We start from the raw sequence: 26,601 nt of genomic DNA, 5'->3' as shown, positions 1-26,601 counted from the left end.
CATATTTTTTTATTTAAAAAGACATCCTTTTTATTTGATGTTTAGGTTGTTTGGTATTCAAATATTTTTATCATTGTCCCTAACATTTATTTATTGTAATGTAATAGATGATATCTTTTTATATGCTGGAGTTAAAGTAATGTTTAAGTATTTGACTAAGAAACAGTAAAATTCATGATCCCAAAAACAATTTATTTTACCCTTATATATTCCAAAAGCCTTAAACCCTTACTAGTTTAAAATTAATTAAATATAACACATGCTTATCGTTTATCCACTGACGTCTAAAAAGATTCCCGAGAGTCCCTAGTGCAAAGCTGTTGTTAGTGCAACTAAGTATGTTGAACACAGAACGGTTTTTCACTGTTGATAATAAGTTCGAATTGATTTATATTAGAATGTGATTGAAGTCCAGAACTGTGAACAGTTGAATTTAAGGATAAGACTAAGTAGCATTTGAAAAACCTTTATTTTTGTAATAGATGTGCTTGTCGCAATCATGTCATCGTGAATGCGTGCCATCCAGAAATCAACTTCTATTTCCGATTTTGCTTAACTCATTGTGTTTAATGTGTATAAAACACGTTAATTCACAAGAAAAGAATGTCAAAATTCGCTACATGTGTAATAATTTCATATTTTATTTTTATTTCCTATCATAAAGCTGAAACTGGTGCAGCTCAAGACTTAGATATGATGGATTCAACTTTAGAGTTGGATCTATCAACTACAACCAATGATCCTGGAACGGCTATCAGTTCAGATAGTAATAAATCAGCTAGCCTACTACAAACTGGTTCTTTACAAACATCCAATAGTTCTTCAAGTCAACATACGTATGGACAAGATTCATCTTCATGTCAGCCTGATCCACTGACACAATTATTGACAGCTTTATGCCGTTCAGCATCCGATCAAGCTCCAGATGATCCACTATATTTAGCTTATGCTAAAATCATGAGCAAAGTAAGTTAAGTAAATTGGTGTAAATATTTAACTGTCTCACTACTTATAAATACCTATTTGAATTTTTTATCTATCATTTTGGATTATTAATTTTAACGTTATGACTGTAGGACTTGATGAAAATTTATTGGAAACACTATCTTTCGTTCATATCATCTTTGCTTTAAAGCCACAGGAACATTTCAAAAAGTTATCCAGAAAAAATACAGATACATCGCCTTTGAAATGGGATCAAACTTTCATTAAAAATGTGCTATTATTTTTCAAAATTGTTTTCCAGAGCTGTAGCGGTGAGGATGAAGAAGAGGAAGAGGAGAATAGCAATGAAGAAGGTTCTAGTTTTCAGGTATATTTTCCAAAAATACTAGTTTTTTGTGCTTTTTATAACACGTATTAGTTTTCAACTAATACCTTATGGCATAATAGAATAAATGTATTTTTAACAGATGTAGACATGATAGCGTAATGCCTGTCTGGTAAGTATTATCTAGTGATGAATTGTAAACAGAAAATTGAGTACCCATAGATTATCTGCAATGTATGTTTCCATTCAGAGACCATATATAAACACTTGGGACATAAATGAGAATAAACAAAGTAATATTTGTGGATTTATTTTAACGCTAACAAATCACAATCTGTGTTTCAAAACCTTTATTTCTAGTTATTTATACACATTGATCACTGGTCGACTGTTATATAAACTTTGACTCAGTAGAACTCATTATCGCTGATTTACGACATGAAACTAATTTAACGAATGTGAAGTTAACAATATCATAGCTAACAAAGGTTGATAACTGATCTCACATGCTTGATCCCTTTATAAACATTTTAAAGATAATTAAGTTAGTGAACTTTGAATAAATATGCATAGATTGGGACGTCTATAACTGTGATGGTTTAAAAGAACTAGTAATACACTAAAATGTTAAATAGTAATCTTTTACTGCTCATAGAGATTTGATAGAACTTGGCTTTATTGAAATCTTTGCGTTCTTTACCTCCAGTCATTATTAAGTTATTGAAGGATAATTTAACATCAAAAAACGTGTTATTTCAGTATCCTCATTCATTGTCATAATCTTATCAATTCAAACAGCATCATTAGCCTAGGGTTTCTATACGTTTACAAAACACTATCAACAAACTTACAATGACTTACATCATGGACTGGCGTTTTAGCTGGGCCACTAGTAAAAATTACGGGTAGTGGAACTGGCTGCTGACGGGTCTCAGACTAGAATGAAAAGTAGTACTTTGTGGTTCCCGATTGTTGTTCAGCTAAATCTATTCCTTAATATAAGCAAATCGATTATTCTGATAGTTATTATCAATCTATGTTATCATACCTTAATACTTCCTTCTAATAAATTAAAAAAACTATTTAGGAACAAGAAGAACAAAAGCAGCAGTTGTTAAGTGAACAAAATCGTCTTGCTGAACGTGGTGCAGCTGAAATGGTTCTACTACAGTTAGCTGCATCCAAAGGTAAGTTTTTAGAAAAATTATATATATATATATATATATATATATATAACATTTCTATAAATTGTTATGAGAATTTTAGCACTAAATATTGTTAACTTTTTCAAAGAAATGATGTCGTTATTTAATATAGAGAAGATGAGGCATTAACCTCTATCACTCTCATTGCTCGATTTGGATTTAATTAACCTCCCTTTTTCTAATATTATATCTAATACATTTTTGTTAAAGGTGAATCTACGCCAGTTGCTCAAGCGAGTATTGAATTAGGCATAGCATTACTACTTGGCGGTAATATTGGTGTTCAAGGAAGAATGTTAGATTATTTAATGAAAAAGAAATTATCTGGCTTTTTCACAAGTTTGGCTGGTCTAACACAGAAATGTTCTGTTTTAGATTTGGATACATTTGAAAGGTTAGAAAATTAATTTAATGGATTGTTATTGTTGACATTATGATTATTTCATCTCAGCGTAGGGAGTTTGTGAGAACTTTTAAATTTTAACAAATCGATTTTAGTTAAACAATCAGAGAAAATCAAGAAGCATTGGATAACAGTTTCGTCATAGTACGGGACTCCTAGGCAGTGCGAGACCATAAGACTGGAGGTCCCAAGTTTTTAACCCAGTAGTGTTGCTGATTTATATTGTTGTGGTGCTCCACATTAGGATGAGATAACTTCTCACTGCTTCCTGATTTATAATGGTCGTTTAATTTAGATTAGCGTGTGATGTAAACAATTTTATTTCTTAGTTGAAAGCGTGAGTCAATTGAAGCTAGACCACCATGGAAAACCTGGAAGCACTGAACGGCCGTTTCGTCCTATTGCGGGACTCCTCAGCAGTGCTCATCCACGATCCCGCACTCGCGAGATTCGAACCCAGGACCTACCCGTCTCGCGTCAGAGCACTTAACCGATAGACCACTGAGCCGGCATCCAACGGTGTTAATGTCTTACTTCAACTGATCCACGAAGTTGAGCAACCGTTCACCAATTGTCTTCAGTGAGTTGATATCTCACAAAAGACGTGGTTTGAATTCCACTGGTCACTGCTTCTCACTAGAGCTCCTGGATTTACCTCTCGAAGTCAGTCACTAGTGAGCATATGAACCTAAAATTCAAAACAAAAATATCTTCAATCATAAAACTTTTGCTTGTGTCATATTTAATCACTGGTTAAAATGGTTATAAGGAAGTGTAATATTATTATTATTATGAATGTTTCACTACTTTTTAGTATACATCACTAAGTGACGTAAGTCAGACAATTAATGAAAATCAGGAAGTACTGAACAACATTTTTATCCAAGTCTGGGACTCTTCGCCAGTGCCAAACCACAACCTCACTGGGATCGAACCCATGACCTCTAGGTCTTATGATGAAGGCTTAAAATCCAGACCATTGGAGAGACTATCTAGTGGTTGACATATCTAACTTCAGTGAATGGTTATCAAACTTAGGTCGAGTAGTGGTCTCAGTAACACCTAACAATCTTTACAAGCATTCCTTACTAATAATTGCTTAATCTAACTATTCTTTTATTAATATACTATTATTTAGATGTAATAAAGCTGAAGGATTAGCTGTTGGTCTGTCCGATATGGAAGGAATAACTAACTTATATGATGCCGATTTTACTTGTAAAATATTTCGATTTTTACAGTTACTATGTGAAGGACATAATCTCGGTAAATATTTAAATAATTTCGAATATTTTGGATATTGTGAAATTAATTATTTTATAATAATTTGGGTTTGCAGTCTTAATTTCATTGTAAATGAAGATTTCCGGATATTATTTTTAGTAATTGTGATCGCAAAATTAATAAAACCATTTGAAAATAACTAACGCAGTTAGGTTCACTTGGTATTGTTTACTTGGAACTTCCTATTGATGTTTAGGACTGCAATTGATCAGTCTCTTATTGGCATATGTGTATATTGTGCAGTTAGGGATTTGGATGATGCGATGAGAAGATAATGATTATCAGAATTATACGATATATTTACTAAATACTCATTAAAACGTTATATACGAAAAAAAATAAAGGTCAACCGGAAATATTTCACTTTACTAATCGGGTTCTGACCATGTTCCTCAATCTCGAATATGTACTTATTGTTTGTATGTTTCATTTAGATCATGTGCACATCTCCTATTTGTCTTTATTTTAAAAAATTAATTCTATTATTTGACTGCTTTTCTTCGCATTTTGATATTATTACTACTGTTTAGTAAGTTTGGATGCAGGTTATATTTTCTGTTACTGAAATTTACCATTTATAATTTACTTTTTTGATTATCACTCGGTAAACAGAACACAAATGATTCTCTGCCCGCTGAACAAACAAAAGTCAAATATCATCCTTATTCTTGAGATAGATACAATAAAATTGTTTATATAATATCACCTGATATTTAGTAAAAAACATTTTCATTTTCGCTAGTATTATTTTGTATTTATTTCTCAAAGATTTCTTTATCATTTATTTTTCACAGCCTTTCAAGATTATCTACGTACACAAGCTGGTAATACTGTATCCGTGAATCTGATTATTTCAACAGTTGATTATTTATTACGATTACAAGAATCCATTATGGATTTCTATTGGCATTATTCCAATAAAGATACAATTGATGAATCAGGCAAAAATAGTTTTGTTCGTGCTATCAAAATCGGCAAACAAGTGTTTCGTAGTTTAACCGAATATATACAGGTATGTTTCAGCTAGTCGTTTACGCATCTTGTTTGGTGGAGGAAAGAATACAGACAAAGCGGCCTGACACACATTGGACCGATTTTGGTTATAAAGTCACTGAAAACCAGACAATATTGGTCCTCGCATGGGACTTCTCTGCAGCGCACATCTACGACCGCAGCACAAGTGATTGAAGCTAGGATCTTTGGCTCTCATGTCTAACTTCAGTTAACTAGAGGTGTTACTCGATCAACTTCCGTTACCTTCGATGAATAACTTTCACCCTACATGGATGAACTCTATCGGTCATGTGTAAACAAGGGATTAGGACAATATAACTAATTAAACATTAAGCGTTGTGATTGGGGAAGTTTGTCAAGGGACGTCTGAACATTAGTCTTTGTGGTTAAGTGAAGAACAAATAAGAATAATACCAAGCTTCTGGCATATATATCTATTTCACAACAGACACTGATGAAGGGTACTTTTCAAAGGCACCTATCAAACCCAATTAAACCTACCTTTTACTTTTAAATTTTACACTTAACGTAAAAATTAAAGCCGCATAAATTTGTATGAATAAGCTAATCTAAAACATCTGGAAAAGACGTGCATTTCCTCTCTATCTACTCTGCCTGTACAATTAACCCAGTGACTCGCCTTAGATAAAAATGAAGTTTTCCTATCTTTTACTTAACCAGTGATAAGGCGTATCCGTGCAAGTAGTCTCTGGACGGATGCTTCTTCCTAAGATGTGTAATCATTAGTGTACAAACACGATCTGGCCAGATGTAGAAACTGACAACTTCAGGTATCGCAACAAGCTGTTCATTGCTCTCTGGTTTCTACTGGTTTTCTAGCTAAATTCACTGTATGGAATAAATTACAAACTGATCAATTTTCATAAGAGATCCTATACTATCAGTACTTCTATTATTTACCCCTCATCATTTAACAAAACTATTTAGTAAAGTGAAAATTCCCATTTTGACATTTGTTAATTAAAAAGGAACGAATCGAGCGAAGAAATTTCTTTTCAATTAGTTTTTCATCATGGCTCTACACTAATATATATATATGATTTACAATAATTAAATAACACTCATGGAGTAGATACGTTACGTAATGATTATATAATGACATCGATTATAAACTAACATTAATTGGAGGAGAAGGATTAATACTAATCAAAGTTATTATTCGAAAATCAATCAGTTGCTACGTTGCACAATATATAAAAAAGAGAAGAAAGAACTAACAAAATATTTTCATGAATGGTCAGTAATATAGTAGTTATGTAAGAATCAAGAGACGAATGAAGAGAATAAGTAAAATACAAAATACAAAAATGGAAGGAATAAGATTGTTTACCGAAATTATGCTACAAACTCCGCTATACCGATGGCCAAGGTAGCGAGAGTGGTTGTACAAACTTCTTTTGGATACAAAGGTTCGGTTTGTGAATATGAATTGCGATGGCTTCAGCTATGTGCAATAGACGAGCTCGTAAACCATGTGGCAAATTTGATGGAATATGGTAGATAACCTTAAAAGCTTTATTCAGTTCAACCTGATGACCTGTGTCCACCAAGTGAGCGAGAATAGAACTCTTAATCCCCTTTACCTATCCTTTGGTCAACCACGACGGATGGTGTTCTGTTATTCGTTGACGAACTTGCCGAATTGTACGCCCTATATAACTGGCTCCACAGGAGCAGTTGAATTGGTAAATACACACAGATGTGGCGAATTCAGGCAATTTGTCTTTATTAACAGTTCTTATTGTGGGACGGTTGTAGAAGACGGTACTAAGTCGGGCTGCATTAAATGTTTTCTGTACTGCCCTTCTTAACCTCTGTGTCAAGATTTCTTCCGTAGAATCATTTAAGAATTGTAACTTTAGGAACAGTACCTTCTTCGGAACAGTAGGTACCCTTGTCATTATTTTCGTCTCCGTCATGTGTTTGTCGATGAATTTCATTGGGTACCCATTCCTACTAAGCGAGTTTCGAATATTAACCAATTCATCTAAAATAATGTCATCAGAGCAAATCATTCTGGCACGATGAGTTAGGATCTTTATTAGGTTTCTTTTGTATTTCATTGGTACTGCGCTATAGAAATGAGTGTACTGTCCAACTGTAGATTTTCTATGTAATCCTCTTTTTAATGTTCCATCTAGTCTTCTGGTTAGTTGGACATCTAAAAACGATATACTACCATTCTGTTCTTCTTCTAGTGTAAACGTAATTGATGGGTGGATATTATTAAATATATTAAGGATGTTCTCCTTTTCATGTTCTTTTTCTAATACTATGAAGGTATCATCTATATAGCGACAATATGATGTTAGATGGCTAATTGTGTCATTGAGTGGACCATTTTCTAGTTTTGCCAGAAAAATGTCTGCCAGTATAGGGCCCAATGGTGACCCCATGGCTACCCCATCCAATTGTCTATAATACTCATTGTCAAATCGGAATTGAACATTCATTGTGCATCTAAGAATTAGCTGTTTTATTGCGGATACGGGAATTACCGTTTCTAAGTTCCTCTCTGTTAATTCATTGCAAATAAAATCTACCGTTTCAAGTGGAGGAATGTTGGTGAATAGGGACGTTACATCTAATGATATCATAAATTTATTCTTGGGCGATAGGTTTTTTATATTATTGACAAATTCAAAGGAATCCTTGACACTATGTTTAACAATTTCCTTGTGGAGTGGTTTGAGAATTTGCACCAACCATTTTGCTGTAGTGTGGTAGGCTGAGTTATTCATATCTAAAACGGGTCGAAGGGGCAAGCCACTTTTATGTATTTTTGGCAAGCCATATAGCCTTGGTGTACTCGTTGTTGTAGGTTTTAACATTTCGAACACTTTTTCTGAGATAAAACCCTGTTGTTTGATTTGTTTCAACGAATCTATTATTTGCTTTTCAATCTTGTCTGCCAAGTCATTCTTCACTACTAGTTTCTGAAATTTACTTTGATCATTTAAAAGGGCTTTTATCTTGTTTATATAGTTGTTTTTATCCATGAGTACTATCCCATAACCTTTGTCTGGTTTAGTGATTAATAAATTGTCATTAGTTTTAAGTTTTCTTAAAGCTTCCTTATGTTTATTCGTCAAAATTCCTTTCGAACTATGTCCATGATTTAAGTATCTAAAGCAACAGTCCACTAGTGTTGATTTGAAACTTTCGACATTATCTTTTGAAGAAGATACTAATTCTGCCGTTTGGGCATACAGATTTTCAAACTGAATTTCGACGTCCATCTTATTAACCGTCTTCTTAAAGTCACAAAACTTAGGGCCTAATGATAACGCTTCTAACCCAGTCATATCAAGCTTTATACTGGAAAAATTGTGTACGTACTGACCTGGATTAGGTGGGAATTTCATTTCTGGAACCTGTTTGTCTAGATATTTCTTAAGTCTCATATTTTTCTTTTCTTTTCTTGAGTTCACCACCAGCTTAACATAGTCCAGATATTGTTTTCTTAACTTAACAGGGAGCTCTTCAACCGCGTAAATTCGCTCGTTGACATTTTTTGACATCTCGGTAATATATGAATTTAGAGAATCGATTTGATTAAGCGCATAGCTTCTGAGAGTCCTTCCATTTGGTTACTCATTAGGTTACTCACCAATGATTAAGTAGCTTAACAATAATTTACATTCAACTTGTTCAGTAGATAAAGGTCTGAGCCCTTTTGTCTTCCTCATTAATTCACCATAAATTTTAAAATGAATGCTGTGTTATACTTTTAGTTAACTCATCGAAGAATCATTTTTTTAAGTCATGGCAAGACAGGTATAATATTGCCTCGACTTGATAAGAAGCTAATTTGGTAAATTAGTTATTAGCTCAAAACTCTATTTCTAACAATTTACAATACTTATCCAAGAAGTGTTTTCATTTTTTGTAAATTGTATAAGAACAATAAGAAATTTCGATCAATCACTATATAATTTTCGGATGATGAAGACCATTGGAAATTAGTGTCTAACTGAAAAGAAGTCAGTGTTGCAATGATTAGTATCCCTACATTTTATTGTGAACTGTTATATTCTTATTTTCATTAACGGTTTTACGCTTCACTTTGTCAGACATTTCTACCTTGTTACTAAAAGAAAAATAACTTACCGTAGCGAATAACAATGATGTAATCAATAATCCTCAATTTTTTTGATTAGTATTTTCTTCAACCACATGTAACAATAGGAATCATATTTCAGTACTAACCAGCTATTATCTTATAATATCCCATATTTATCGGTTTCATAGGTCAAACTAACATGAGGATTACCATTTTAAATTGGTAAATTATTACGATTTTCGCAGAGGTAATCAAAGAATGTTCGACTTCTATAAAATTCTATTGTGTCATAACTGATCTATGAAAACTCTGTGAGCTAGTTCGTCATGTAGCTTCAATTGAACTGTTTATTTGCTTATTTATCCCAAAGAAATAAATCGTCTCAATGATGACTATATTTCAGTCAGTTGTAATTTAATGCAATATCAATAAACAGAATACAGGTACTGTGGTGCATGCTACTTATGTCAACAGACATAGGTATTATGCAACACCAATCAGAAATGGTATACCTGGCAGCAGAAGGTTGTGAAGATTGAACTGAAGAAAACAAAAAAAGGAAACATAAAGGAATTGAAAATTAGGAGAACCATGGAGGACGTAAAGGAAAATTGATGGAAGATTTGCAAATAAAGTATTTAATGAATGGGCCCCACCGAAGTCTTCGTTCACTACAGTATGATCATAAAAATTGATTATTAATAAATAGTAAATGCTGTTGTTATTTAAAAGCTTGATACTTTTAGGACATAAAACACTTACCGCTCTTTGTTTCTTTTTTTTAAATGTTAAAAGGGTCCATGTATTGGAAATCAACTAGCACTGGCCCATAGTCGTTTATGGGATGCTGTAGCCGGATTCATTTATGTTTCAGCACAAATGCAAGATAAATTAAGTCGTGATCCTGATCAGTTAGATTTATTACGAGAATTTCTTAATTTACAAAAAGAATTGATGATTATGCTGTTATCTATGCTTGAAGGAAATGTTGTCAATGGGCCAATCGCTAAACAAATGGTTGATACATTAATTGAATCTTCGGCTAATGTCGAGGTAGTTACCATTATTATATTCGTTTTAATATTTCTTAACTTATCTCTGCGTACAATACTCGGAAACAAATTTACCATTAAATGACTAAATCTATACTTTAATCCTCAAAAATTATTTATTATTTGAACAATAAGTGGTCAGAAAATTTAATTAGAAATCTTACATCTTAGCTTATTACTCTTAACTGCTCATTAAGAAAACTTTTACTCAAGTATAAATAAACTTGTGTTCACTGTCTACTTAAAGTACAGACAGACCTCACTAGTTGAACTTGTTACTAAAAAGTTGTTTGTGATTACTCTTAATCTGTATTCCATTTGACCATAAAAAATTTGTACATAATCTCTCTTATAACCAAATTAAGTAAATTTTCTAACCTCTCACTTAGAAATTAACATGCATTCTTCATCTTGTCAATGGCAACTTTCTTTTATCAATATTGTATATTTTCATCGGCACAGTTTATTGTATATGAATTGGTTTTAATGAAAATAAATATCAAACTTATTGTATTTTAAATAAAAATCTGATGATGTAAAGTGACTCGATTTTAAAATACACTTTTATCTAGTTTATTCATAATTATCTTATATCCTGTTCGTTAATTAGAGTTTATCAATTATGTGACAAGAGACATCTTTTCCAATAAGAACATTCGGTGTTTGCATGTACAAGAATCAAAGTTTCTAGCTTGCATGGACAAACTAACTTATATATTCTTTCTAGAGGTGCTTATTACGTAGAGGTAATCGTTAAGCTATTTAGATTGAGACTGATTTTCCTCTCTATGATTAAGCTGTTGTCATAAATTAGCTTTCAAATGGTGACCAATATAGTTTTTTTCCTATTTTTGTTGTTGTTGAACTGAACCTGTGTTTCAAGTATAAATTATTATTACTAATTCGTGTAGATAGTCATTCTAAACAAATAAATTTTATTATTATGTTCCATATCTTGATCAGTAGATGCCACTCAGACTTCTTTTGTGTTTACATTAAAAAAGGTTTTTGGTACTTGTTAAACTTAACAAACACTTTTGTATAACATTCATCAATCAACGTATACTGGGAATCAGCGCAGAACAAGTGCGTTAATACACAAATGTACCTGTAACTGATAGAATATTTGTTGAAACAGTCTCAGTAATTTTAGCCCAGCTATTTTTCCTTTTAACACTGTCTAGTTTTATAGTGATAACAATCATTATTTATAATATAAAGTCGTATTCGCTCTATAATCTGTTTATTATGGACTTAAGTACTTTTTTTAAAACTTGAACTTATTATTTTAGTACTACTCTTCGTAATTTTATCATTTAAACTCTTCTCAGATTTATTTGTTCTATGAGCTAATCAATTTATTTGACTTTTTCACTGCTTTTCTAGATGATTCTCAGATTTTTCGATATTTTCCTTCGAATGAAAGTGATCACTACTTCTGAAGCATTCTTAGTAAGTATGTTTGTTATTTTTGTTCCATTTTCGGTTAATTAGTTTTGTGAAGTCACACTAATATTGTATTTTTCTGTTATCTGATACACGAACAAATAGTTAAATTATAATCCACCTATTAATTACATATTCATTTCTAATACTGAATGTCTAGAAATTTGTATATAATTGGGAAAATCTATTATAAAGGATAACCAAAAACCTTATGACATTAAAAATATTATTATGGTAATTATACGAAAGCCACTCCACAATTGAATCTATCTGGTTCATTTTGTACATTCTCTAATACCTATAACTAACGGATATTGACAAAAGACAGTAAAATTCATAGCTTTAATCCAGAATTTCGTTTAAAAATATTCAAGCTACTTTTATTGAATTTCGGTGTCTGGAGAAAAATATTATTTAGATAGAATCATATAGTGTTTTAATGATCTAATTAAACGATTATTTAGGAAAATATTGAACTATGAGCAGGTAAAAACTGCTCATAACTAACGTATGATAGTGCTGAATGATTATCATACTTTCCATAGAATATTGCTCCGAAAAACTATAGAGCAAGAGATCTTGAAAGAAATATCAAGAATTTGTCGCATATTTTTTAGCCTCTTTATCATATGACGATTGATTGGGCAAAGTACTAAGGTGATTGAGTGGGGCACTGTTTTAGTTTTCGTATGCCAGTCTAAAAAGGTTTCAAACATAATCAGTTAACAACTGTACTCATAAAATATGTAACGTAATTGAAACCGTTATTTATGTACAAAACACTTAAGCTTAGTATTAGCATGATCTACTTGCTTTATGATAGATGATTCATTGTCCAACAGTTATTGACATTTATTCATTTTATATCTTCCAGTGTTAACAGATTTGTATAGAATAGATGGATTGATTGGTGGTGAAATTTAGGAAGAGCATTTCATCATACTAGTGTAGTGAACAATAACACGAGTGGAAACAATCAAATGTAATTGGACACAAAATTACAGAATATCTCACTAAAATCTGAGAACCGTATGGTAAATAGTTAATTTGCAAAATAACAATCCATCGTCTTAAACTTCACTGTTCCTTTTGCAAATATCAGTCCATTGTCTCAGATTTCATTGTTCTTGCACTTTCACACCAATTGCGTTTCGTTCCGGTTCTTTTTTTAATCGATCTTCAACTGAAATAAATTCTATGCTTGATCATCGTTATATACTACCTATGTGGATATGAGTAATCCACACACTAGGAGCTCTCAGGAAATCGCTATATTGAGGCAATCCACACAGAGTGCACATATAACGATAAAGATTGATTGAAATTCTGTCAAGATTATCAATGACGAGATTATTTAAATCCTCTCTAGCAATGATATCTAATGAACAGAGTTATTGTTTCAGCTATGTCATCTAAACATTTTCTACACTTTTTGTTTATAGAAGGGTAGAAAACGGTATTATCATACGCAAGTGTACTATTTTGACAGTTGCCTTTTTGAATTTACAGCTAGCACCGTCACTAATTGTAAAGGGTAAATCATAAGCACACACCTTTCATGTTGTAAAAATTTGAACAGTGCTAACAAGCCTCAAACTAGAATGTGTGAGCTCTTTAGTTTTTTTAATAACTCATCAATTCATATCTATCCACTGTGAAAAGTGTATCCAAACTAATTGTGTTTGTTATGACCAGGGTAATTAAAATTCATTACAGCTAAGCATAGCAAATTGTTCAACTCTAATAAGAGATAGTTTTCCAATGTAATGATTCAATTATCTATTCTACGTTTTTTTCATATACAGGCTTTCGATGTGAATGGTGATGGTTGGATTTCACATAGAGAATTTCGACTGGCTTTAGAACAACAAAAAACCTATTCACCGTAAGTATTTCAATTTTCAAATACATGGATAATGAAGCAATATATATTGTTGATGTTTTAACATATGCAGTTATTGTATTAAATATCGAACCTAAGTTTCATAATTAATTAAGACAGAAGAAATTATATGAAATATTATTAGACTGGTTTTCTTCATTAGGTCAGCCAAATTCAAACCATCTATAAAATAAAATGTTTTATTCCAACGCATCTTATTTATCTTGCTTTAACACATATTTTTGGTACATATGATGCTCCGTATAACAGGGGCTTATGATCCTGTGTTATTTTTCTGTGCTTATTGCCAGAATAATCGGAGATGAAGTACATTCATTGGCAATCATTGATCTATCATGATGACTGAGAAAAATATTTTGGCATCTAAGTTATTGATATGGTGAATTAAGATTTATTTATTTAATTTTCATTAGCATAAATCATGTTTTATGGAGTGTGACATGCATTAAATAGTTTCATTTTATTTCATTAAAGAAACATCTTAACTAATAACCCAGTGCTTCCAGATTTTCAATGGTGGTCTAACATTGATCGGCTATGGCCCATTAGCATTGAGACCTAGAAGAAACCTTTTCACTTAAATTCAGACAATTTATATTTGCTTCAATAAAAATACATAAAATTAAATGAGCGTGTTTCAAAGCTATCCAAATGGATTGATTCAAATACAAATGAAATCAAGTTATAAAATTAACATTCTCCAACCGTGCTATTTAGTCCTGAGAAAGTGATTGATCATTCAGTAAGATTCAAAGGGTGTTCAGGAGGACCAACAATAAATAACGAACAGCTAGACCTAAAAGTTGAATTATGGTAAACAATACAACCAGTTTAACAGATATTGATAATTGACCCGAAATGAATCACATATGAGACTGGAACATGAGTTATTCAGTTACACTGTCAAGGGCTTTGTCATTTAACTGCTCAGGCTGCAAATGGAATCTTTTATAACAGCAATATGTACAACGATTAATCACTGAGTAGAAAGTAATGTCATTTTATTCTAATTTTTAGAGCTGCAGTGCTGACTTATGCTATTTAGTACGAAGTATAAATCCAGGACTTGTTGCCTATTGCCTTCAACCACCTAACATCACTATATATATTACACACTGTCAAAACACCTAGACTAGTAACTATATTGCAACATCATGAACAGAATTTAATCAGTACTGAAAACTAGACAAGGTGATTCTGGCTAGCGTTTAATAATATTCATTGTAGTATAAAGACAATATGAATCACTAATCGATTTTAACTAATAGCGATTATCTTGATTACTGGCTGATTTAAATCCAGTTATAATTAGGTCTCATCTCCAACCATATTTATTCTCACTCATAGAGACTTTCTACATAATTGAGTCCTTACAGTCTCAAAAAAATAATTGATCCATAAGCCTGTCAACAGAATGCTTCACTTCACCGATGATTCAACACACTAATTGGTTTTGTTGTTCTTTTTTTGCACTCTAGTGAGGAGATTAACTATATCATTGCATGTGTTGATAATAATGCAGATGGTAAAGTTGATTTTAAAGAATTCACAGAACGTTTCTACAATCCAGCTGAAGATATTGGCTTCAACTTAGCTTTATTATTGACTAATTTATCCGAACATGTACCATCTGATCCAAGGTAGGCTCTCATCATTACGTAATAACACTGTTTTATTCTTATGAATATCGACATATCATAGTGATTGAAAATGATCTTTCTTTTCATTTATAGCTTAACTGTATTATTGAGAGTGATTGTTTGACAAATGTTACTTCATGTAACATGACGTTCTACTTTGACTGAGACTATTCATCCGGTAGACATGATTTGAAGTATCTGGGATTAGGCTATCTGCGATATCTACCTGTATCCTAGTGTTTGTTTTTACAAAGATACACCATTCTAGTACGTATTGTTTGAAGCTCTAGTGCGTGGTCCACTAAACTAATGAGTTCTTTTAGTTATTATCTTGTTCAATGAACATGATATTTTATCCTAAGAGTTTGTATTATCTCGTTGTTGATATTCAAGACTGAATTTCGTTTAGTTGTGGATTGCACTAATTATACAAAAATATTTAAGAACAGGTCTATATTGAAGCATCCTCTTTACATCCCCGTACTCCAAAAATATCGCTAATGCTTTAACCATTAAACACTATTTGACAAAAAATAATTGTATTTTATGAAAGGAATAATAATTTCCCATTAGGAAGTTTCCATATTTTCTGGTTTATTTTTGGTTAACCAGACTGATTAAATGGAAAGATATTTACTAACGGTTTAAATTTTCTGAGCTGATTCCTCAGTACTGATAGCATCGTTGATCTGTATTATGGGTAAGATCTGTAGTAATGCTTTATGGTATTCAGGTTCAAGTGAAATATGATTTGGCAGTGCTACCCAGAACAACGATAAAACTTCACAATTAAACCATCAGGTTTACATAATTTGATATCACCAAAAGTAGTTGATCACAAACTGTGAAAAATCATAAAAATTATGGGATTGTTTACATGGAGATCATATCCCGTTATCCTTCACGTTAATTTCAAGATCATCTGTAGTGATTCCACAACACAAAATTACCTGTAAATTATTTTTACTGGTGACTTTAATTAGATATAATCGGGTTTCTCATATAAAATGACCCAATTCCATTCTTATCTGATTTTTTTTAACTCCACAATAACTACTATGAAGCTCGTTTTATCTCCTGTTCTACAAAAACAAAATTCACCAAGAATACTTCAAGTTCTTTGCGGATACCAGGAATGATGGTAATGTACCAGCACATTGTTCGTAGTCTTTTCTTCACGCTGATATGTATGACTGTGAGGTATGGAACTTGATTCCACATTATCCATTAGTACGGTTTTCGACTGTATGTTAACTTGTTCTGGTCCAGAATGATCGCCTACAAGAACGATTTATGGTTTCTACTAGTTTAATAGATACCTACTTTTGATAAATAAAATGTTGAGACATGGATTTATATCTGAAAAACTTCCAGAAAATTATCTTAAAAGCTCTTTCAGTAGATATTTACCTTGAGTGCAAAGATAATTTCACTTTTAAAATCTACACTATTAGATATCCAGTTTGAATGCCCGTCAGTAGCTTTCAACTGTATTAGTCATTAGTTCGATACAATATTTGTTGTGTTGTACGTTCTCAAAGTCTTATAATTATGTACAACCTTCCTATAACTGAGCCCAAACCAACTACCTGAGTGAGGAAACTGAGACTGAGAACAGTCTTATTAACTAAAACAGAATCAAGAATAGATGTAGACTTATTCATAAGGGTAAGTCTTTTTCTATCTCTTTTAAAAAGCTATATTTTCAGCTAATGGCTTGTCTGATTCCTCAGGAAATGAAGTCCAATCTTGGCCGATGGCACAGGTTTTTCGTTTGGCCTATATTTTAGTGACAGTGTATCAGTATTTATCAAATGAATCATGAAAGAAAATATAAGTAAATGGTTTTGTAACATACATGGTAGATTATATAGCAATTTCAATCTCTTTATCTTAAAAGTCAATATATAGTTAATCTTACATTGGTCATTTCGTTATTATTTACCGTTTCATTTCACTGTAGATTGGAAAGACTAATTGACAAAGCTCGTGGAGTACTAGACGTATTCGAACCACATTTAGGTAGAATAGAAATTACCGGTTCAAACGGTCGAATTGAACGTGTCTACTTCGAAATACGTCAACAGCATATTGATCAGTGGGAAGCACCACAGATTAAAGAATCTAAGAGATCTTTTTTACATTCTGTGGTTGGTGAAAGTGGAGATAAAGAGAAGTTGGAATGTTTCGTTAATTTCTGTGAAGATACCATATTTGAAATGCAACATGCTCAGTCAATTAATGGAGATGAAGCTGACATAGCGTTAAATAGGGTAGGTTGTTTTTTACATTTTTGATACAACTATTACTACAATTACTGATTGTACTACATCACTAACTTATTCTGTAATCCGACAATGTGCATAGACTTTCAACTATTTTTCCATTTAGTTTCAAGATTCACTCCTAAATATTCTTCAATCACTTCAGTCAGATTAGTGAGTTGTTTTGTTTTGCATTAAAATTTTAGTTATCATATTATGTGGAGTAAGTGAGAAAATATATTTACTGACTAATGTAGATGAGTAGTTATATTTTATTAAAAAATTAATGGAAGATTCATCTACCCATTTCAGGAAAACATAAATACTGTATTATATTGAGTCGAGCTAAACACATACTTATTTAACAAACTTATCTAGATAGAACTAAATCATACACATCTTACTTATTAAAACTGATCTTATCAGAAAACGATTTATAGTTCCTTCATTCCTGACTAATACATTCATATCACTTAAAGCCTCATCAGCACGATGTGTCATAAATTATTCAACCAACAATTTTCAATGAAACAAATATGCTATTTAATGGTATGATAAAATGTTGGATTGTTTTATTTTTCGTTATATTAGTCCAAAGATTGCTCACAAAAATCCGTTTTTAAAAATCTTACTTTATTCAACTTAAGGTTGCTGCATTTAATCGCTTTTTGGAAATAACTCACCTAGCTTTCATTGGACATATACTATCAGTTATCCTTCATTGTGTACGACCATCCCAATTATGTGCTACGTGGAACACATTACGTCAAATGACTCTACCAGATATCCTGTTGACTATACTCGGCATAATTGTTGGATTAATAATTTGCGTGGGACGATTCGGATCACATTTACTTCATCTTTTATGGTATATTATAGTTGCACTTGCGTCTGATATTAGTCAAAAAAGATCTTTAACACATTGCAATTCAGCTGTACGCACAATGGTTCCATGGTCAGTTGATCGAATTTCATATTCAAAAGTAGCAACAACTACAACAGCTATACAACATCATTCTAGTGAAATTGATACGGTAAGCATCTTCTATACTTCATGATAATTTATTCTACTACTCCTATATTTCTGAATAGTTGAAAACAATTAATTTGTTGACTTTGTTAATTAAAACGCTGTATGATCGACTTTAGGCTGTTTTCGAAAACAGAGTTGAAGAGTTAACTGTTAAACAACAACTGTATATCTAAAGACAACAAATGAAATCCACTGAGTTATTTTGTCAAAATACAGTTCAGAAAATAAATTTTTCTATTCTACTCCGTCTTTTATCCGAACTGTATCTTTCCCTTACTGCTTACTCGAATTGATAAGAATGTACAAACTCCAAATTTGACAAATCCCTGTTTTTCAATAATTCTCCCGCCGATGTTAATTTATCCTGAGTTCCCCACTCTATACCCGCTACCAAACTAAATAATAAGTTGATCATCAAATAGTATTAGTACTTCTCTATATCGTACGGTTTAATTCACAAACATTCAATGTACAACAACCATTTTCAACACAAATCTAAACTACTCATTTCAATTCGCTCATTATCCAAACAAAGTTGATAATGTTATTTACATGTTTCTTTTTGTTCCAACTACCAGTCTTAAAAAAGTCAAAATGTTTTCGATGATATAAAATTTGTCCCTCATATTATATATGTTTATAAAAAATTTTTCTTAATTGTATTTTCTTTAGGAACAACCATGGTGGTTATTATCAGAAGACCAGCAATTATTAATTGAACGCGCAGATCCAGTGCATTTAGCTACCATAAAAGAAGAGTATGCAATAACGAATTTCGCAACATCTACACATTTATCACATGAAAGTGAAAAATCTGGAAATGAAATGTCTCGTAGGTTATTGTTCAACAGGTTTTTTAGTTTTATGTAACAGCTAGTAAAAGATTTTTCTGTTCCCACGATATACCACGTCAATACAATAATATAATCTGGTACAATCACTAGACTAGATGCACTAGATATAGACTGGATCAAGTGATAAACAGATAAACGCAATTCACTACTAAATGTATAAAACCAGAATATAGGTTAGAAAATACTTTATTTAACACAGTTACATGCAGTCCATGCTCTGAAAACTCGAGTAGAAATCCATAATAGAAGGAACTCGCAATATCAAAAAAATACCCAACATTTAACAAAGATGAGTGCTTATTTGCCTTCGTATATATCAACCGTAAATCATGATCTTTATTCTTCACATAGATTTATAAACCTCATTCAGCTCTAGTAAGTGGTCATTCTCTAGGTCACTTTAGAGTCGCTCAAATGCCTATAATTCATAGTCTCACTGAATTCTGAATTGAGTTTGTAAGATTATCGATTGAAGTACTGACAAGACAAATTCGTCGTCAATCACCGAAAATTCATAAAAGCAACACGTAATTAAAGATACTAAATCATCTGGATAGTGTAATAGGAAGAAGCAGATTATCAGAACTATGTGATATATTAGCGAAATACATTTCGAACAATCTGATCACCTGTACGCTTTTAACATTTACATATGAAAAATTAAAAGGTCAGCTAGACAAATGGAAGTTAAAAGGAAATAAATATAATAAAGAAAATGATGCTAAAAACAATGTGAAATTCACCACGCTAGATAATAAAAAATTATTACCACCGTGTGTTTAGTGTATCTGTCTTTGCAACCATTTTGGTACACGTTTAGATACACTAACTTTCAAATCATGACTACTTCACCTTATGTATGTGTCGCCACACACATGTAAATTAATAAGCACAGTGATGTTACTAAATCGTGTGCATGTTTTTTGGTATCTTGGTGAACCATGGTCCTCGATTTCTGAATAATAATAACCTTTGCTGCATAGTACGTCTTACTAAAAATTGATTTCAGCCTTTGTTTCAAAACAAGGCTATTTAACTTACCTTTGAATGGTAGAGTGATGTAGAAAGGCCTTTTTTGTCTCATAAATGTACTATACTGAAACCTCATTTAGTTATGAATTTTATGAGATAAGGATTCCCCATTAATGTTTTGTTCAGCATCCTCACTTTGTCATCAATAGTAGTGTTGTTACAGGTACGATCAACCCCATTAAACAAGCCCTTTATCAAACTCCGTTTGTGTTGAACTAAAAAATAACTATAATAACTAAGATGTTAGCATGTCCAAGGTGTCTTTCTAAAATTCGATCTTTTGGTTGAACCGTCTTCTCTTCTACTTATAAATATGTCTAAGAAAGGAAGCTTATTGTTCTTCTCCCCTTCAAATGAATGACTGATGTGGTTATGAAAAGTGTCAAGTTTATTCGACAAACAATTCATATCCTCCTTTTTATCACAAATGACTGAGATATCATCCAAAGATCCCTTATAAAGTGTCATATCTTCAACTAGTTCTTTAAATAGATTTTCAACATGTGCCATAAAAACGTTAACTAATAATGTTTGGGGTTAATGTGCCTTAGATTTTGTAAAGTGAGGATTTTATAGCCTCCATTCGTTTACCTACTGGACATGATAAGCAGTTCAATTATTAATCGTACTTTTAGAATTAGTTTAACTAATGAACATGATTGTATTTAAAATTAATTAATTTTGAATGAATTATTCTTCTTTTGAATCAGCTAAACCTTCAGGCAATTGGAAAAATAACAATAATATTACTTCACCAAATTGTTTAACTAGTCCAAATTTGAAGAAAACATCAACATCTTCTGCTCCACCTGGAACTCGTATACCTACAAGTGTTATGAATACTTCATCTCCAACATCACCAACAGTGAATCAGAAACAAGAAGACGAATGTAAAACTAAATTCAACACAAGAAATTATGTCATTTCACTATTTGCCAGTAATTTTTATCGTTTCAAAATTAGTGCATTGATATTGGCGTTCGTTATAAATTTCCTTCTATTATTCTCCAAGGTAATGTTCTTTGTGACAACTTTTTTTCATGAATAACATTTTTTCCTTCTATAAAAATGATTGATGACTGAATATAAAGATGATATATATAGTTAAAGGTCATGAAGAAAGTTTCATTTATCCTGTTCAAAGTAGTATACATTTTTAAAATATATAAAATAGCTATTAATGCCTTTCTTTGTGTGTACCTAAGTGTCTGATAGTTAATATTACTCTTGAGCAAGATGTTAAGAAAAGTACAACTGGATAGGAAATTTAAAAAGAGGGCTAGAATATAAAATAAAGGTTTGCATTGGTCAACTCAAGATAACACTAGGAAGTATCAATAGTTGTACCTGAAAAATGTTTTACAGAAGTACTTTGGGTGAATCAACTTTAAGGAAACTTTTTATGTAATTCTTGAACTCGATGTGATTACTCTGTTTCCTAATTTTTTTGGTAGAAGATAAAAATTATGAGTAATCTTGATATCTTTTCCAAAATATTCCGAACTACAAACAAGTGTAGTAATTCGACTATCTTTGAATGTTACTACTGGGACTAAACTTTAAGGCTACCTAAACGCAGTACAATATTTACACTAAATAGTCAATAAAAAGTTACGAATACTATACTACCTTGAGCTTGGTAAATCTTATTTATTATAGAAGATCTGTCGCTGACCACAGATGCTTAGTGGTAAAATTTCTGACTAAGACATTGTGTGATACGAATTAGATTCGTACAAGAACAGTCTACTTTGTCAGGACTGAGGATAAACTTTACTTCCAACCACCAAAAGTATAAAGATTTGCTTGTTTTCTTTCAAATTTATACAATTTTTATTATTTCCGTTTATTTTTTTCAGGTAAATCAAATCAGTCCAAATGCTTTAGGCGATGAAGACGCTAGTGGTAATGAATTAGGTGGGAATGATGGGACTGATACTGATGAAGAGTTAGTTGAATGGGTTACATCAGGTGATACATCTTCATATATTGGTCCACTGATAGCTTTACTTGCTGCCGTTCATTCTATACTATCGTTTAGTACACTTGTGGCATATTATTATTTAAAGGTAATTTATCAAATATTAATTTATGTCCAATACATTAGGCTTATGATTTTAGACATCTGTAATTGATTGAACAATTCTCTAGAAGCTGAGAAAAAGCTAAAAAAGTACTTTAACTAATCAACGTTTTTGTAAACTTAGAAGACAGTAGACACTGACTGATTATGCTGCTAATGAGACTAATTAATTAAGCGACAACTGTACTACCAGTTTTTGTATCTTTCCAACATGGTTCAAACTACTAGGGTTACTCATAAACTTGTGAGCACTTTTCATTCTTTGTAAAAATGTTGTTTATGAAAGTAGCACTTCTTTCCTATTCCCATCTACTGTTTTTGTTCAGAGTCGAAAAATAAAAGATTATTTGAGTCTAGAATTCAGCCTGAGAGTTAGTTTTTGTAGTATTCAGTATATTGGACGTATTATTTTATAGAATAAAAATGTATTATCACTTGCCGACTGGATAATTTGATGATCTTTTACACCAAACAACGATAATAAAACTGCGTTGTTGACAATTACTACAACTCACATCAACCTATGACGACTACCACAATTGCAATATTGAACCAATCTCCACAGAAATACTTTTTCAATACTCTAATTGTAAACTACACTGGTATACTTGAAAGTCCTGGTTCTTTCTTTCTACTGAGGTTATTGTTGTGTCCTGACAATGAATCCTATACTAAGCAAAATTACTTATTCGAAGCTTTCTGTTTCTTAGTAGTATACGAGTTAGTGTTAATCTGTGACAAAAACAGACTACAAATTAAACCACTCTCTAAGAAGCCCTTTTGACTACTAACATAAATATGACGAGAATAAATTACAAGTTGAAGAAATATCTTAATTCATTCTTATTGTTAACATAAGCACAACTTTTGAATCATAATTAACAATTTTCTAGGTTTTACGTGTTATATGTGTATCCAACCCAGGTATCTCAAAATCACTTGAGTTTAAAGAACATATATCCTAGAAATCATTCACAAAATTTTGATAAGACAGAGAAATATTTTCTAGTTTTTTCTGATCTAGTTGATGCCACTTTCTTTGAATCACGAATGTATGTATAGAATAAAGCTATTATGACTCATTGCAAATTTTTTCAGTTCAAAGTAAGATTGTAGGAAAACGATGAATTTATCACAGCACATTTGTATCACTTAGATTGACATTGAAAATGTCAACAACTATGCACGACCACTATAACCATTGATCTCATGTCCTGGTAAGGACACTTAAATTGTGAAGTCCTTTATGCCTTTCAATTATTGCTGATGAACTTATTTTGAGGAAGTCGTTTTTTCCATAGGACGATAGGAAAGTACTTGATATTGAGTTTATTGTGTGAAACAACGAAGCACCTGAATAGCTATGCTTCTGAGTTATTTAAGTAATTTTTTGAACAATGGAAACAAATGCAAAAGAAGGTAATCCGAAAATAAGATTTTTAAAACCTCAGTCCTTGTATAAAATAAACAAACGATACATCCAGCAGGTAAGTAATACATAGAGTATACAGTTTCGAATGAGAGTTCTATTTTTGTTTAGATCTGTTCAATCTATCTACACTCTAGTCTATGCACTAAACCGTTACTCAAAAATACTCCATATATTTACTGTACTAGTTGTAAGAAATGCTTCCATACATCACTACAGATAATTAATATAAAAACAGTTCTTTTCCATTTTTCCTTATTTTCCACTTTTTCATTACTTTTTCTAAAGGTTCCACTAGTAATATTTAAACGTGAAAAAGAAATTTGTAGAATGCTTGAATTTGAAGGTATGTGGATCTCTTCCCAACCGGCTGAAGATAATTTACGTGCACATTGGGATAAATTGGTTTTATCAACATCATCATTTCCTCAAATGTATTGGGATAAATTTGTTAAAAAGAAAGTTCGTAATAAATATTCGATTCAATATGATTATGATGAAATTACAAAACTGCTGGGTATGGATAAAACTAGTTCTGATACAGAAACTGGTGGGACTAGTCTGTCGAAATTGTAAGTCTGTTTTCTGTTAAGATATATTAGCAAAAATAGCCTCATCCTATTATGAGTTATGATATTATTGATTGAAGTTATGCACTTGGTTTCATTGACAAGTTGAAGATTAATTATTACAGTTGGACGTAACCTGTGTTGTATTGGTTGACAAGTTACAGACTAATCAAGAGTTCTATACTAGTGTAGTAGCTTTCCGTAGTGTAATGCTAAATGAATCTTTGAAGTTTTTTATTTCGCATTTTTATTGTTTGTATACACCATGAACAACTGACAACATTCTGATCTATTCATTTCAATTGTTAGTTTGCTTGTGAACTTCATTCAAATTCGTATTTTGTCTATGGATAGAAACAACAATTCCTAATAATACCACTTGTTAGCATTTCGCTATTGCGTACTCTTTATTGTCGGTTTATCGCTACCTGACTAGAGAGATACCCATGGTAAAAGATTATCGTACTATACTAGGAGTCAGATATACTCGACATGAATATGAAATTAAGGTGAAAAAGCTGTCGAGTACTTCTTGGTTTTCAATAGTTGTCTAACTTTGGTCCGTTTGTAATCTCAGTGGCACTGAATAATTGCCACAAGCCCCCATGCCGATAAATATGTATTTCTTGGTCTTTTTTTCCACCATATCTTAGTTTCGGGGATATTGATATACAATATTTGGTTTGGAAATGGGGAGTCGTTTTTACAGATATTGTAAGTTTTCATGTATATATATGTACAGTTATGTTTAAATAAATACACACTTTCAACATATCATTCATGGGACGGGTAAAAATAAATTCATGTTTATTTCATTATGTAACAACCGAAGTGATGTTTCTATGATTTGTAGAAAAGATGGATTCGTGGTTAGCAATGGAGTCTAGGACTACCGTTTCATCCCATTTAGGACTCGTTAGCCGGATGACTATATCGGAACTCGAATCAAATATCTTACACCTCAAAAGCTTAATCAATCATATGCGGAGCTACTGAATCTAGATAGCCATTAACTTTTGCATTGGGTATAACAATCATACCATCGTCGAAAAACGCTTGTGAAAAAAGGCTATATCGGAGCAGTTCGTGTTTGATGAATATATGCCAATAAATATTAATCAAAGTTCGGTCAAGATCATCAACAATATGATTCCAACCCTTTCTGTTGATTACATAATTGTCGTGATTATTGAACACTATTTTATTATTTCCTTGGTAATCACTTAGATTAGTTCGTTATTTTTGTTAGTTACCATGTTACGTAGGTTTTTAAGTAAATCTAATGAATAAATTATCACAAAGTGTGTAATATCCATGTGATCACTGAGATTGTTTATTTATTTGTGTGGATTGTAAGATTGCTAAAAAATTGATTTTTAATTAAGGACTTTAAGCAACGTTTGTTTTAGTAATACCTGAGATCATTTGAAAAGTCACTATAAGAAAAGGAGAACATGTTAACCGTATCTCATTATAGTTCACATACTCCTCAACTGTGATTTTGATGCTAATATTTATACATATTTATGCTATTATTTGAAGATACACTAAGTCATGTGATTATATGCACTCTAGTTCAATTGTTCAAGCACGGACCAGGTATCAATATTCAATAGTAAAGTGACTCAAATATATAGTCAGAAGAAATCCTTTGAAACGTAAACTTAGTTAATGAAAAACGACGCATAATATGCCTATTTGTTTTCCTTACTGACTGTTAATCATAACTTAAATTGTCTAAATATATCAATTTATATTCCTGTTCTAATATCACCATATATCTTGTTTCATGACAATGAATTGATTTAATTCAACTCATTGAGGCTCTTTAAAACATTTTCATTTTTAATAGTCTTTCCTGTATTTGGCGGTTTATTTCGCTGCATCAGCTTTTGGAAATTTGAATTACTTCCTTTATGCCTGCCATTTACTTGATGTGGCTGTTTCATTTAAAACACTCAGGACGATAATTCAGTCAGTTACACACAATGGAAAACAAGCAAGTTTATATATATATATATATATATATATATATA

General features: G+C 31.7%; 1 protein-coding gene across 1 annotated transcript in view; it reads left to right on the top strand.

The window, feature by feature from the left end:
* Smp_163570 (ryanodine receptor related) overlaps positions 1–26,601 on the top strand; it is a gene marked incomplete at its 5' end in the record, with an annotated part of 163,645 nt that overhangs the window by 128,465 nt on the left and 8,579 nt on the right. Inside the window, 17 exons of the mRNA XM_018790926.1 lie at positions 779–966; positions 1,247–1,312; positions 2,358–2,457; positions 2,686–2,869; positions 4,017–4,144; positions 4,957–5,174; positions 10,056–10,313; positions 11,699–11,764; positions 13,564–13,643; positions 15,140–15,301; positions 17,265–17,574; positions 18,213–18,585; positions 21,195–21,496; positions 22,344–22,553; positions 24,285–24,568; positions 25,219–25,279; positions 26,418–26,568. Coding sequence (XP_018645937.1) covers positions 779–966; positions 1,247–1,312; positions 2,358–2,457; positions 2,686–2,869; positions 4,017–4,144; positions 4,957–5,174; positions 10,056–10,313; positions 11,699–11,764; positions 13,564–13,643; positions 15,140–15,301; positions 17,265–17,574; positions 18,213–18,585; positions 21,195–21,496; positions 22,344–22,553; positions 24,285–24,568; positions 25,219–25,279; positions 26,418–26,568 — 3,141 coding nt within the window. The remainder of the gene's footprint in view (positions 1–778; positions 967–1,246; positions 1,313–2,357; positions 2,458–2,685; positions 2,870–4,016; positions 4,145–4,956; positions 5,175–10,055; positions 10,314–11,698; positions 11,765–13,563; positions 13,644–15,139; positions 15,302–17,264; positions 17,575–18,212; positions 18,586–21,194; positions 21,497–22,343; positions 22,554–24,284; positions 24,569–25,218; positions 25,280–26,417; positions 26,569–26,601) is intronic.

The sequence above is a fragment of the Schistosoma mansoni genome, assembly GCF_000237925.1.
Source record: "Schistosoma mansoni, WGS project CABG00000000 data, supercontig 0013, strain Puerto Rico, whole genome shotgun sequence".
Lineage (NCBI taxonomy): Eukaryota > Metazoa > Platyhelminthes > Trematoda > Strigeidida > Schistosomatidae > Schistosoma > Schistosoma mansoni.
This window is presented reverse-complemented; position numbering and strand designations above follow the sequence as displayed.